At 49.2% G+C, this 15,574-nt stretch overlaps 1 protein-coding gene across 16 annotated transcripts in view; it reads right to left on the reverse strand.

Moving 5' to 3' along the window:
- Positions 1–6,876: 6,876 nt before the first annotated feature.
- PHACTR1 (phosphatase and actin regulator 1) overlaps positions 6,877–15,574 on the reverse strand; it is a 509,978-nt gene continuing 501,280 nt past the window's right edge. For 14 of the 16 annotated variants that reach the window (XM_073224522.1, XM_073224529.1, XM_073224523.1 and 11 more), the window contains 4 exons: positions 14,488–14,549; positions 10,084–10,224; positions 7,906–7,982; positions 6,877–7,034 (listed from right to left, as the gene is read on the reverse strand). In XM_073224522.1, the coding sequence (XP_073080623.1) occupies positions 7,019–7,034; positions 7,906–7,982; positions 10,084–10,224; positions 14,488–14,549 (296 nt within the window). In that variant the 3' untranslated portion in view covers positions 6,877–7,018. The other 2 variants (XM_073224528.1, XM_073224526.1) reach the window with 2 other exon arrangements.

The raw sequence follows: 15,574 nt of genomic DNA on the forward strand, positions 1-15,574 counted from the left end.
CACTGGTTCGTCATAGCCTGGAAGAACAATCAGTTAAATTCTGCTTTTGTGGTTTACTCCCCCTCTTTGCAAACAAATCCATTAATTCATTTAACACAGGGTCTGTGCCTTCATCTGGGGTGTTGCACCATGGAGATATTGGGTGACTAGGGCTTTCTCGTATGAGATAAGGAGCATTTTTTGATTAATGGCACATAAAGAGCAGAACCCCTTTTTATCAAATTCATTTAGGAAAGGAACTGGCTGCCTGCCACAGTCGATCAGATGTCAGATGTGTTCTCCTCTCGGGCTTTAGGCAGCATGCTGTGCTCATCCTGCTTTTGCCACGGCCATAGGCGGGACCCAAGCTGTGCAAGTGCCGCCTCCTCCAACCTTATTTCCTCTGCAGGAAGTCATAAATATTGGCTGACTGTCTCCTGGCTGTGTGAGGTCCCTCCTGCTGGGAGGCTCACCCTGCCCTTAGTGCTCTGGGTTAAGGAAACAGCTTTTCTCTACCTGGAGAGAGCTGGGTATCTTTCCTGAACTGTGGTTCTTGGTGTCAGAAAATGATGCTATTATGTAGAGCAGGCCCCTGGGATGACTGGGTGGAAGCTGAGTGTGTGAACTCAGGAAAGTGGAGGTGAAGCAATGCATGCATAGCCTGCAAGGCGGTTAAGAGCAGTTTTAGTCAAACAGACCGGGTTTGGAAGCCACATGGTGGTTTAAGGATTCAATGAAACCGTGCACAACAACGGCATAGCACCATGCAAGGTATGTAGTGTTTGACTGGAACATGTAACACTTGGATATAAATGTTTTAATATTTGGGAGCCACAAGTGGTGGTATCGACAGGAATCAAGTTCCCAGACAGGCTGAGTTAGAGGCTGTATGCCACACACCAGGTACCACAAGGGACAGCTCTTTGTTCCCACCATCGGGTGTTTTTTGCCCACATGAGTACCTGGCTCTTCATTAGAGTCCTGAGGCTGCCTAAGTGGGGCCTCTCGAGGTCCGTTCAGGGAAGCTTAGGTGCTCAGTCCCTGAAGCCCCCTGTTAGCCCCAGTTGTTCCCGAGGTGATCATCACAACACGGCCACGTCAACAGCCCCCTTGTAGGGCTCCAGGAAGATGTGGCAGGAGACAGGCCACACCAGCACTGAGGCTGGTGCCCTGGGGATTGGCATTTTATTGGTAGGACAATGGGGCTTCTGTAGATGTCCAGCAGGAGAGGGTGCGAGTGGGTCTGTGTTTGGGCAGAGGCCACAGGCAAGGAGACCATGATCACACCCATCCAGGCAGACAGGGCCTCAACTGAAATGCAGTGGACTAGCTTCTAGAAGTAACTGGTGGGTGTTCACCATCAGCTAGAAGTGGAAAGGAGAAGTGACTTCTAGGTAGTGCCATTCACTGAGAAAGGAAGAGAGGAGGCACAGGGTTGGGGGAGAGATATGGGGCTTGAAAATCTGACAACAGTCTGGCACATACTGGGTTTGAGGTGCTTGGGAGACATGTATGTGTAGGAAAGAGCTGACACCTAGCAAGACCTGTCTATATGTCACTCACTTTTATTTAACCCTCAAGCAGCCTGATAAAATAGGTGCTATTATTCCCATTTCACAGATGAAGAAGCTGAGGCACAGTGTAAGTGACTTGCCCAGTTAGACTGCTAGTAAGCGTTGAAAGCCAAAATTGGACCCTGGGGCTTCTGGGCTCAGCACCATATGCCCTTGACATCTACACTATGCTGTTGTGACATTTGGAAGCCTGGGTCAGGTGCTCTAGCTGTAGAGATGGGGGTCATCTGAGGCCAGGAGAGCGCTTAGGACCTGTGGCCAGCCAGCCAGGCAGCGTTCCTCGAGTCCAGCCAGTCCTGTGGATTAACAGTCAGCTGTAAGCAACCCCATCACTGAAGTGCCCTCCAATGTGGAGTGCCGCGGGGCAGCAGGCTGTGTGGTGAGCGGCGCTGCTCGAGGCTCACAGGCCCACCCCAGGTGCTTTGCCCAGAAGGTGGTGGAGACAGGACAACACAGGGTGATCTGGTTGTTAGCAGCTTCAGGATGAGTACCCCAGAAGCTCATGGAGAGGCCAGGGCCCTGCCCACCAGCTGTCCAGTAGGCCAGCCTGAGGCGGGGAGGGATCCAGACTGTTCTTCTGGAGACTGCCTGGCAGGACTCCCCTAAAGCTTACTCTTTCCTAAGGGCTAAGTTTAGTGTTTTAAAAGTTCATGTAAACCCAAATCATAGAAAGCTGATGCCCTAAAGGACATTAGAGGACATCCAATTCAGTGCCCCCACTTTCCAGATGAGGCCCTTGAGGCCCAGAGAAATCCAATACCTTGGCCAAAATTGCCCAGTTAGTGTTGTGGCAGAGCCACCACTTCTCTCTGCCACAGGATGGTGGAACAGACCCGAGGAGGTCATGCCAGGCTGCCTCCACCTATTGAGTGTGTAACCATAACCTTCACTTGCTTCAGAAAGGAATCCCTCAGGATGGTGTCCGGTTTCCTTCCCTTTTGCAAGGCAGAGCCTGTTCGGGGGCCCTACTGAAGCTATTCTTTATAGGCTTTTTACCCCCCTAAATAACTGCAGATTAAAGTCAGAGAGCTCAGGAGGTGAGCAGAGGGCAGGAGGAGAGACATGTTCTTCACCTGAAACCTGACCTTCCTGTGAGCCTCGCACCCTCTCTGCTTCGGCCGCTCCTGCTGCAGTCCCAGCTGCACAGGTGAGAGCCGGCGCTTGGACCCTCGGTGTGCTGCTGCACAACACTGCTGTCCCACGGCTTTGCTGCGGCTGAGCCAGGAGACAGGCAGTGCCCATAGGCACTCCGAGGCTGGGGATTCCCAGGCAAAGGAAAAGTGGCTCCCCGTGGACTGTTCTCCCACCCCTTGATACTCAGAGGCCTGGTTCCTGGACCACCAGCAGCCGCATGTCCTGGAAGCTATAGCTAGGGGTGCAAAATCTCAGGCCCACTCAGACCTACAGAGTTGCGTCCACACTTTGACCAGAATCCCAGGGTGATTCCGCTGCAGGGGAGCAGTGTTGTTCTCAGTTCCTCTTTCCCAGAGCCACCTTCCCACACTGCTGGACCAAGATAGGTCATCCACTAGCTTCACCCACAGAGAAGGCAGCCAGCGATCACTAGAGCCCCTCCTGCTTTCCCCAAAACATTCAGAAATACAAGTTTGGGACCAGAAGGTAAAGCAATTGAGCTCCTTGCTTTATAGGACAATCAGGCTTCTTAAGAACGCAGAGGTAAGTACTCAAAGAGCATCAAAGAGCAAAGTAGTGTCTGGGGCTTTTGCTTTGGGGCAGTGACATGCCGAAGGCCCCCGAGGTAATGTTGCTGTATAAAGCTGGCTGGTATCTGATATTGTAGATGACTAATTTTACAAGTTAATTTACATTCATCATTGCTAATTAAAGGGGATAGATACTTGGGCAATACATTTTAGATATTCTTTAAAAAAGTTAGGTAGAAAAAAGTCCTGGGCTCCTAGGACTTCATTATGTATATTATCTAGAAAGTTAATTTATGTGCGACAACCCTTCCTTCCTCCAATAATACCAGATACACAAGGTGGGCCTGTATCTCCATAACTCTTACTACTGTGCTGACGACCTGACCCTCTCCTGTCCCCAAGCCCCCTTCCCAAGCCAAAGAGTTTCTGGTGGTTCCTGCTGGCGGCAGATAAAACACACAGGAGTCGAGATTTTTTAGACATTTTTTTTTTTGGTTTGTTTTTAAAGAAACTGCATACATCATCAAGAGACAAACAATAATTTAAATACCATGCAGTTTCTGTATGTACAAAACCTAGGCCATAGAGATCCAGTTTAATTTGTATTCTATTTACATTGTCTTCCTCACACAGCCGTCATGTGTCAAACTAGGACACAGGGGAGTCCTCCTATACAAAGACAAACTATGTACAGACACCTGGGAAGCAACTGGAAAAAGCAATTGGTTTGTGGATTAACCGACAAACGGGAAGAAAAGAGTCATTTAAGGTGACCTTCACCCACTGGCTGTGCACAGGGAGAGCCCAAAGTTCCATTCATCAAAGCACACACCATGATTTTCATTCGGCAAATATAAATACACGTTTGTAAGTGGGAGAAAAATAAAACTCAGAGGTTTTCATCACATCTACTGTCACGCCGTTTGGTTTTTCTAATCTGACATAAAGGCTAAAGTGTTCAAAGTTTTACAGAGCTCTGAGGGCCTCTGGAGAGGAACACATCAGCAATTTCCAAGAAGCAAGTAGCCCCTGGTCATCCTTCCTGTCACGGATAGAGATGGGGAGCTCAGGGCAATGTCTGATTTGGAGAGGGAAACATTTTGAGAAATACTGCATTTTTCCTTTCATGCTAATCCAGACGACAAAAGGCTCAACTGAGAATTTATACAAAGATCAACTTTTACTTGGAAACTGCAGCTTTTTCAGAAAAGGAATGCTTTAAAAAATATTCTAAGTAGAATATTTAAATAATAGAATTAAATATTCTACCTCATCTCACATTTTTTCCTAATTAATGTCAAATTGTCATCGTGGAAAGTAACACATTTTTTTCAGTTGCCCTAACAATGTGGCAAAAAAAATTGGGGTAGATCTCTGTTAAAATCTCCAGATTTCAAGACAGGAATGAGACAGCAGAGGGCCTGCCCTGTGGTCCACTGAGGTTACTGAGCCGCTTACATGGGGCTTGAACTAGCCCCACTCCGGGGTGGGCGGGCTTTCAGTGGCGTGGAAGGTGCACCCCCAGCTCCTGCAAGTGCCTTCGGGAAGGGGTGCTTTGCAGGGAGAGAAGTGGAAATTGCATTCAATTTCTTCCACGTACCAGGTGGACTGCAACAATAGGGCACTTTGGGTGGCAAACTTGGGTGGCTGGCTGCAGGGAAATCTATTTGGGTGTTATGTTCCCAGGGAATCTGAAAAGCCCAAGAACCAAAGCCAGCAGAAAGCCATTGGCCTTTGTGGGAGAAGTCGAGGCAATGCAGTGATTCCCTTAGCACCAGCTCCTGGGCCAGGGAAGGCCCGGCCATCATGCCAGGGCACTGCGAGCTGCCTGAAGCGCAGCTGTGAGTTAGAGGAAGCTCGGACTCAAATCCTGGCAGGGCAGGCGCCTCAGCCTGGACACGTGCCTGCCACAGAGAAGTTAAACGAAAGAGCCCTACATCTTTCATCATACCATTTGCACATTCAAATGTCAGTAAGCCTTACAGGAAGACTATGTTTATAGCCACACTAAAATCCCCACTACATTTTCCCTGAACAATAACCATGGTAGTTAACTATTCAGATTCAACATTCAAAGAAAAAAGGAACTAGTAATGCCATCCCTCTCAGGCTGGGCAGTGGTGCCCTCGCTCCAGGTGCTGAGAGAAAAGCATAGGACAGCTTTGCAATGGGTGGTGGGCACTGCCTCAAGAACTGCCCTGAGCTTCCCCCAAAATATGCACAGCTCCTGGGTTAGTGTTGGTCCCAGGAGCTGTTAATGCCTGCAGAAAATTAAATGGCCTCATTGATGGGTGTGCTCCCAAGAGTAATTTGCTTCCCACGCGGTTTGGTATGGGGAGCGGTTAACTCTTTTATTGTGAAGGCCAAGCTGGCATCTTTCTAAATCCTGGGCCTGTGTGGTGGGGAGCGAGCGCTTACCTGGGAAGAGCGTGGTCACTACGAGACCACTACAGAGCTTTGCAACTGTGAGCCCTACAGGGTTCGTCAGGAAGGAACACAGAAGAAGCCACAGTGGGCTTCGTGAAGGTGGATGTTAGGGTTTGGAAGCTGTCCTTCCTCTCATTGCACATCCTATTCTCGGAGGCCCTTTGTCAACAGAGCACTGCCTTCCTGTGGTCCCAAGTGGGTAGGACAGAGATGCATCCCCAGTCACCTTCACCAGCGCAGGGAGGGAGAGGTCGGATCCTCTCCAGATGAACAGGAGTGGGAAGGTACAGCATGGGGAGGCATGGCTGGTGTTTGCACAATTCTAGTATATGCGGAACCCTGGGGCCTCTTCTCAAAACTTGTAAGTGCAAAGAAAGGAGACTGGAAGGCCATCAGTGGCTGGAAAGCCAGTCTTTCAGGAATGGTTTCTGGCTTGCATGCACTGGCCCTATACTCAGAGGCCATTAACTTCAAAGCCTTATGGTCACTGGCCCTGAGGCACACACAGAAAATGAACAGCAGCCAAGCAGTCTCTTACCTTGACAGGGACCCTACACTCATACTCATGGATACCATTGAGCCACGGCTGGCTGTGTGCGTAAAATCACCCGTGACATTTGGCTGTTTGAACAAGGAATGTGTCAATTAATTTGAACTGAGCAGATGAAAACTTTCTCCTTCTAAATCAGAGCTTCCTGGAAGGCAGCTCAGCTCAGTCTGAGGGGACAAGATGGGAGCTTGGAGCCCAGCCTCCGGCCCCTGGAGCCCACACACTCTCAGGACCAACAGCCAACCACAGACTTCTCCAGAAAAGGGCCTTCCCTTCTGTCCACTGTATGGATGGTGGCTGAAGGGAGAGGAAGGGCAGGGGCAACTGAGAACAGTGCTCCCTCTCAGCCCCTTCCTTCTAAGGGGCTTCCCAACCAGATGCAATGCCCAGAGGAGTGTGGCTGGCCAAGTCTAGAAGGCCAACCACACCATTTGTTTTCCACAGTCAATTGCAGGCCAAACCCCGCCTCAGCTTTCTTTGGACTTGGGTGATAGACATTTTCGGGGAGGAGGTTCACTGGAGCCTAAATAAATGCAGCGCTTGCCAGGCCTGGCCAGAGAGGACCAGGAATGCTCCAAGTGCTGGGAAGTCTTCGCTCAGGCCCTGCCAGTTCCTCGGCATCAGCGGTGCGCCTGCAGCTCTGACCGTGGAGCGGCAACCGTCAATATTTTCGCAAATAGAATCCTGATTGTGTTTCCTTTTATTTTTCTTCTTCTTTTTAAAAAAGGCAGTTCAGAAGATTTACATTGTAATGGGGAAGTGAATAAATACCAGCACTTATGGTTCTTATAAATTTATGTTTTGAAGACAGCATAACATGACTGTTAAGGTCGGTGAAACCTAGGAAAACAAATAATGAAATCAATGGGCTTCCAAGGCGTTGGATCCCACAGTCCAAGCTTCCCACCCACCTGTTTCTCACAGCAGCTGGCTAGCCCATAGGCACATCCCCACAGAACTTCTCAAGTATGTGAGCCTCATGGAATTTGCCTTTGGTTTTGGAGCAGGGTAACATGGAGATCCGGGGGCCAGCCCAGGCGGCCTCGGTGGCCCTGGGCCCGTGCGCGCAGCCTGGACTCAGCAGCAAGGTGGGGAACCCAACCCAGTGGCTCTGAGTCCAGACCAAAGTACTTGGTATGTCCTGTTTCTCTCAAAGTTCCCCATAGGAGACAGATGTAAGAATTAAGTCAATGGCTCTGCCACCAACTAGCCATGTGACCTTAAACCCTTTAAATCTCTGCATGCTTCAGTTCCCCAAATACCAGCACACAAGCCTGTCTAGGATAAGGACATGGAATCACAGGCATGAACCCCCTGAGTAAATACCATGTGAATTTGGCATTTTGCCCAGGTGTGGCCTTGGCTGACTGGCTGTACACTGGCAACGATCTTTTCTCCTCGGCTGAAATTTTCATAAAAACCCACTTTGGGCTTATTGGTAAGTGGTCTGGCCCTTACCAGGTCTTTATTTCCAATGAGTTACAAACCAGGCTTTCCAAGGGCTGCTTTCAGCCTGGGCCCTCAGTGCCCCCTCCCTGGGTTGCAGTGGTCAGGAGGCTGTCGCCGTGACCTTTCTTATCTCCTCCCATATTGCAGCCACCCACCCACACTGCTTGGGATCCCGAAGCAGATGGGATCGTTTAGTTTGGAAGTAAACATTACAATCTGAAGGGATAAAAAGAAAAAAACAACCCAAACCCTCGATACTAACCTTGTTAAATGTCTACTCAACTCATGAACTTCCATCTCAGTGCTTTTAAATTCATTGAGCTCCTTTCGAATGGCAGCCTGGAATGAAGAGAAGCCCATGGGTATGCACAGAAGGAAGGTGGGAAGGGGTGCTCTTTCCATTTCAGTTCTAACAATACTTTTTTTTCTTTGACAAGCTACACAACAAAGCCCTTTCTATGACAAGGTATGTAAAGTGGATTCTTTCACTGGGAGAAAAAAATACACCTGAGACTTCCTTTAGACACTACTGAGAATCCCTCCTCACCATTCCACATTGTAAACGGTATTTGGGATGTTGCCTGGGGCATTTTTTCCTTCCCCCATCTAGGCTTTCATAGCGCATGTACATCTGCCTTACACTTGAAGGATCCCGAGGACATATTTCAATGCCAACCTCCCATTTTCCTTAGGTAAACAGTCTAAGCCCATCACAGGCACAGCGGTGCCTCAAAATGGACACTTCTAGAAGGGGTGGATCACATTCTTGAGAGAAATTAAGGGAATGGGTGATGGCCAGCTGCCCTTTTCCCTTCAATTTATAAGGCCTTCACTCTGTTGACTCTGAGACAGGTTTTGAATAACCTCAGATATCCTGAGATGAACCTGAACAGTCTCATCCTTCCAGCACTGCCCACAGATGTGGCTGAAGCCAAGGGGACAGCCGGTGCAGAGAGGTGGGGTGGGCCTGGACTAGAGAAGTGCCTGGGCTTAGAGAAATCCTTGCGTCTTTCTTGGGGGCCAAAACTGTAAACATGTGCCCTTTTCCATAGCTCTTTGCAAGGCTGATATTTGCTTTGATGGGACTGTGAGCTAGAGGGTGGTAAAGTCATTACTGGGTAGGATCGGTGTAGCTATCCCCACGGAAGTGCCTGCTAACAGCTGCAGGGGGAACACCACTTTCTGTTCTTCTGTCCCCAGTAGCCTTTGAGGAGCTGGATAGTTCCCTGCCTACCAGCTACTTGGAGCTTCAGCACAGCTTGTACTTTGCCTTGACATCAGCTGATACCCTCATCCTTGGTAAACAAGTAGATTACAACATGTGAATGAAAGACAGCAAGGGCAGAGCCCCCTTCTCATTCACAGGTACAAGACACACGACTGGGGACTGGTCTGGTCTGGTGCATGGTGATGCCAGGCCCTGGGGTCACTCACCACAGATTCTTGTGCAGGGAAGGTGCCAGTGCTCTGTTTAAGAGGAAGGCAGAGGTTTCCATTCATCAGGATCTGTGCAGTTGACCCACTGCATGGAGGCATTTTGGGGGGTGTCTGCCTCTGGCTACGTCCCTCCCACCCGAGCACAGCAGCTTCCCTGCACTTGTGCTCCCTGCAACTGGTCCAGCTGGAGTCTGTGCTGTGGATGACCCCTCCTGCACTGGGGCACGGATGGGTGGGTGAAGGCAGGACCCTAGCTGAAGGTCCCTGGTGTGTCCGGGAGTTTCCCACTGTCATCTGCACATTTTGAGACTTTTGTTTGAAGAAATAAAGACCCTTAGCCCTCCAGCTCCTCATGGTGACTGTACGAGAGTCTCAAAGGAGCACGAAGCACAGGCTCACATTGATGCATGTTCCCATGGGAAGAAGGAATGATTTTTCATTTGCATCACTGCATTCCTTCTAAAACAACTTCAGATTATTATTACTCTTTTTTCCAAACGGGTGAGGGCTTAGTTTGGTGCTTTGCTATCTGATCTGTGTCCTCCCATCAGGCCGTGGGAACTGCAAGCACAGCCACTTTGTCTCCCCTTGGCTTCACCAGCCCCTGGCTGAGTGCTGAGGACAGGGTGCTCTGCAGGGAAGGTCTGTGACTAGCTTGCAGCCTGGTGCTCTTGAACGGTTTTATCCCCATGCAAGTGCTAGCCTCTCTCTCTGGGCACAGCCTCCATGCCACCTGTCCTCTATCGTACGTCTGTCTCATGCCTTCCCTGGAGCAGGGCCGTCAGTTCAGTGGCTTCTCTGCAGACTCTCTGGAGCCTGTGGGCACAGGTGCTGGAGCAGTGGCCCTCCCTGCCTGCCCAGCGGGTACTGAGCACTCCGCTACAGAGACTGCAGCTCTGGCCTCCTTGTTCTCAATACAGGCTCCCGGCAGCAAGCTAGGAAGCCCCTCAGGGCAAGCCGATGCATGAGGACCCACCACCCACCTCCTGGGCCCTCTGCTCACTTTGTCGGCCGCGGTGAGGCGGGTCCATGGCTTGTCGGCCCTGCGGTCATAGTCCTGAGCATCAGCCACCTCCACATAGTCACTGAAGCGGATAAGGATCTTCCTTTCCCGAAGCTCTTCCACCGTAGGTCTTTGGCTGAGCTGCAAGACGAGAGATGGACCCGGTCAACCAGAGAAGTTTAGATCATTGGCTCATCTGTGAATTTGTAGGTGTGAAAATGAGGTCCAGAGAGGCAGTGGACACATCACACAGGATGTGCAGGCAGGGTGCTGGGCGGGGACCCAGGACTCCTGACTCCTGGGCCTAGGACTTGTCCAGGATTCTAAGAGAGAGAGCTTATTGTCCCTTCAGCTACCTCCAGGCCTACCCGTACAGACAGCCAGGCTGTCTCTTTCTTAATAACCCTGTGGCGTCTTGGTCTTTACAAGCAGCTTGTCTTTCTGTGTGGGTGTCCATTGTAGATTTTCCATATCAGTCCTTTCTCCCGTCAAGGCACAGGAACCTTACACAATGCTTCTGTCTCATTCTGGATTTGTGAACCCACGTCCTTGTGTCACATTTAGTGCTCTCTGCAAGATGGATTTGTTAATCCTTTCAAATATGTGTGTGTTTTAGAAACAAGAAGGTGTGTGTGCAGTCAGCCTGCAAACTCTAGGGTACACAATCATGGGAAAATGCTAACTTAGGAGGTCAGAGCAGACCCTGCACCTCAAAAAGTTCAAAGGGCAGGTCAGTTCACAAATGCAGAGCTATGCCAAGTTTATGCCAAGTGAGATTCGAGATGGGCCCTTTGCACAGGTCTGGGCTGGAGGAATGAAACAAAGAGAATTCGTATTTATTTAACCATCTCCCAGGGTTTCTCACTATCACCCTTTGTACTTTAACAACGTAAGGCTGATGTTTCTATTATCTCTTCCTGTCATTAGGTTTATTTGTTCTGGAGCAACACAGTTGCTCTCTTTAAGATGCTGTCAATTCATGTTTAACCGATGTTATTTAAAAGCAGTTTTTCCTCCAAGCCCTAGACTGTATTTAATTCTATTAATAGAAGATACAGTCAGATACAGTCTTTCCACAAAGGTCTACAGAACAAATGTACAAATAAATCCAAACCAGCCCTGCTGCTCTGACTATCATGCAGCTGCCACACATCTTCAGCTGTTGCCAAAATGTTCCAACTGGCTGCCAACTGGTCAACAATGGAAAAGTATAATTAGATGACTGCTTGGCTGGTATTAGATAGGATGGAGACAGGTACTGGTAGGCCCCAGTCAGGGCCAAGGCAGCCTGCAGCTCCCCCTGGGCCAATGGCAGGAATTGCTGGGTATCAGAGGCCTAGTGGGCTGCGGCTCTGGCCACTTGCCCAGCCTACATGTAGTTTTCCATCAAGGGGTTCCAGTCGGCCCCAAGGCCGCCCTGGCTTTCCTGGGATAGGACACTTTAGGATCAGTTTGGGTGGCGCATCCTGACTCCAGAATGTGAGTGTGGGGGACTTCTGAACTGTCATTAAAACAGATCCAAACCTTTACTGTTTACCATATTTACCCCAGATAAATAAGGACTCCAACTCAAAATGCCCAGTTTGTCTTTCTTAGGACTAGCAGGTTTGCCCTGGGGTGTTGGACAAATGATATGATTTTCCAAGTGATACTAAAAAGGTGGTTAAGCATGGCAATTTCTAGTTTATACTTCTGGAAATCATGGTCTGAATTTTACTAATAGACCCTATGGCAGAGTCTGGAGTAAACAGAAAACTAAAAGTTAGGTCTGAAGGTCAGAGCCTATTTCTCATGCCTGAATCCACAGAGACCTTAGCCTTGGCGTCTCCCAGTCAGTGAGGCGCTGTGCCTAAGAGCGGGAAGGGAGTAAGTGCGCAGGGGCCTGGCCTCTGCCCCCAGGAGTCTCGAGTGGTGCGTGGGCCAGGGCCTGCCCGGACTCTGCCCTGTGAACCGGGGCTCAGCTCCCCGGCCCTGCCATGTGGCGCTCTGCAGGGTGACTTTGGCTCTGGCTCGGGGCTGGCTGCAGCCTGGGGGGCACAGGAACCCAAGGTCTCTCCTCAGTGCATTTTTCCCTGTGGCCACGGTTGGTTTTCTAGGGAGGATGGGCTGGAAGACAGGAACCCAAGGTCTCTCCTCAGTGCATTTTTCCCTGTGGCCACGGTTGGTTTTCTAGGGAGGATGGGCTGGAAGAAGGGCTAAGGAGCATTATGTTCCAATGTATGGCAGCAGTAACGTCATTTGCAATCAGATACTCAACACAAGAGTTTACTGAGACCCAAATTCCTCTATGAATATAACCTGACCCAGGAGCATTTCCTCCCCGCCTCCCTCCTCCCATTCACTTATCCAGCTAGCATTTTTTTGGAAGGGGGATTTATTAAAAGACAAAGCATATGATTTTTAGGCTAGTCTCAATTTGGCTGAAGAAAATGACTCATCTGTTGCTATCAGCATCAGTTACTGTGTTTTATTTTTCTCACTGTACATTAAAATTAAATAGATCTGTATTGAGGAAATCCTGGGGCTGAGGCTAAAGAACTGAAAAGCAGGCACCATCAGTGGCATCTGGTCCTGGGGTGATAAAGTTTTCCCAGGAAAAGAACATGCCCTGGGCTAGGAGGTGATATGGAATTCCCTACCCGTTGGCAGGCTCACATCTCTGTTGGGAAAACAGATGTGAGCACTTCTTCCAGTCTTTCCCTTACAAACAACCACCCCCTTCTTTACATCTCATTTTACATTCTAATTCCCCAAGCCAGTCCCAAGGGGGGGCAAGTGCTGAAATGACAAGGTAGTTTTCCTAGAAGAAGGTGAGGTAGCCAGCAGGAGGAAGAGGCATTTATCTTGTCCTGGAGGCTGGCAAGAACTGTGGATTATTCGGGAGTACCTCCCCCTAGCATTAACCCCCTAGGGGAGATGGGCATGGGAGGGAACCCTCCTCCCTTGCCCTATGCCAAGCTATGCAGTCAGTTGAGTTTTTCTCTACTAAATTGTATACTCTTTTTTAAAGACATTAGAATTAAATTTATGTTTCTTTTCCCCTCAATTATCGTTTTTAGCAAGAAACCCTAAAGGTTAGGAGAATTTGTGGGTCCAGCGTTCAACTCAGCGAACTTCATGAAAATCTGATTTAATTTTTTTTGAATGTCTAGACCATCTTGGGTCACAAATGAGGGGTTGTCACCAGCCTCCTTTGATACCCTAGTCATCTCAAGCTCAGCTAAGGCATCTCCGCATGAGTCCATGCCAAGAAAAAGAGGGCCTGTGTCCAAAGACTGGGTCCTATGGATAGAGAATCAGACCTTGACAGGGGAGAGGGCGCCTGGGTGAAGTGAGCTCAGAGCTCTTGTCTTGTTCCCGCCAGAGGCACACCATCCTGCCACCTGGCCTTGCAGGCTCTTGTTTACCCTCATCTGTAACTGGGACGGCGTCTGGCTTATCACCAGATGTCTGGGAGGCTCTGAGGGAGAGAAAGTGTTGAGAGACACAATCATCACCTTAATAACTGCTCTTGATATTTTGGGATCTCTGAATTTCTCCCTTTGCATAAGATTTCTAGGGAGAAAAATCCATTAACAAAGCTTTTAAAAATCAATTTTAATGGGTCTCTTAACTGTCTCTAAGATTTGAGTATCTTTCTCTCAAGATGGTCACTGTAGGAAGCTGATTAAAAACACTCTATTCGGCAGAATATTTTATCTTGTGTCATCAATTAATTAGACTTGTCAACATCATCCAAGAATAGCCCCAAATAAGAGCTTATTATTAAAGAGGCTACTCATATAGCATTGATCGATTTGGGTCTACATTGTACTGCCAAGCCATCCATGTTTGGGGTTAAAATAGATGAAAGTCATAGAGCTAGAATTTTTATATAAGTGCTTTTTCAAATACTTTGATTAAAGGTTAGTACTTTTTGGCAGCTTCCTAATTCAGTATTTCAATTTGGATTTAACATAGTGAAATTAAATCGCTCCTGGTTAGTAGGTCAAGAACAGTATCAAGGTAAGGCAAGTAAAGTATATACTTCCCCAGGGTCATATCAAATAATTGCATTACATTTGAACTACTGATTTTGAGGATGAATTTCCAGTTGTTGGATGGGGTTACAGTGAATGATTAAAAAAATATTCAATGTAACTGAAAATATAATGCACCTGATAACTAGTTTCTTGGGGTAGGCAGATGTCACAAAATCAAGCAAGACTGAATGTCCCCAGACAAAAGGACTGAGAGTCACAGAGCTGAGCTGACCACTGCCCCCTGGAGAGTCCTGGAGAGTGGAGAGAGCCGCCTGCTCTGACACCCAGGGAATGGAACCATGAACGTCACTTCCCACGGGCCAGGCACTGAGGCAGCCCACCCTCTCCGGGCCCAGCTCTCAGCATGGAGAAACCTGCTCACCTTACGAGTTAGCCTCCTCTTGATCTCCCTTTTCTCCTCTTGTTCCTCTTGTTCGTTCCGAGCTGCAAGAAATATTTAAGATGCTTTTGATTTTGGTAAGCAGTGCAACACATAGGTGCATCTGTTGAGCCTTTGCAGGCTCTGGCCCACGCACCTCACAGTTTGCAAGGGGGAAGAGGGAGCCCCTGCCCCCTGCCCTGGCCACCTCCTGCCTGGGGGGATGCTTTCCAGCTGGCCTGCATTGTTTCAAGCTGCTGGTGAGCAGGCTGACCTTCTTGTTTGGTTTTCTTTATGTCACGTGGGGTTTTGAGTCTCTAGGCAGAAATGCTGTGTTGAGCAGTGTGGCCATAGGCAAGGAAGTCAAGTTCCAGAAGGGTGGTGGTGCTGTTAGTGGTGACAGGGCATCTGGGGGGAGGTGAGGCTCCCTTCTTTGGATTAGACTTGGGCCTCACTCAACTCTGCCTGCAGCCTCACAGCAACGGAGGGGCCTCACTCTGATGTGGCCTTGTGCCTGGTGCACTGTGGGGGTAGCACAGAAGACCGGCCAGCCGGGGTGCCCTCCGCCTGCTGGAAACGCAGTGAGGAGCAGACAGCCACCGCGAAATGCAGTGCTGGCTGCGCTGAAGGAATTTCAAAAAGCTCACCGTTAGTAAGCCCTGATTCCATTGATTCTTTGAATCTTCCAAGAAATCCACAGTGCGTGTGTGAGGCTGCACTGTGGGACACAACTGCCCGCATTCAGAATGTTAAGGAGCGCCTTAGGAGGCCAACTGCGGGGCCTGAATATTCTCAGCTTACTGTGTCAGGGGGCTGGCTCTTCAGGTGCTTAAAGAGCCACAGGGAAGAGGGTCTGGGGCAGGGAGCAGAGATGTGTAGGGCAGAGTATGTGGGGTTATTTCTGCTTTTCAGCTAACTGAATGACCTTGGGTCCATCACTTTCTGTCTGGCCTTAGAATGGAAGCATGGGTAGAATCCTATTATTGCCCAGTTTGAAGGAAATCATGAAAGTCCACCTGTGTCCAGCTTCTGGTTCTCCCCCACTGAATTTGGAGTGGAGGCAGCAAAATGAATCTGCTCCAGGTTGATC

Source organism: Manis javanica, chromosome 16 (genome assembly GCF_040802235.1).
Source record: "Manis javanica isolate MJ-LG chromosome 16, MJ_LKY, whole genome shotgun sequence".
Lineage (NCBI taxonomy): Eukaryota > Metazoa > Chordata > Mammalia > Pholidota > Manidae > Manis > Manis javanica.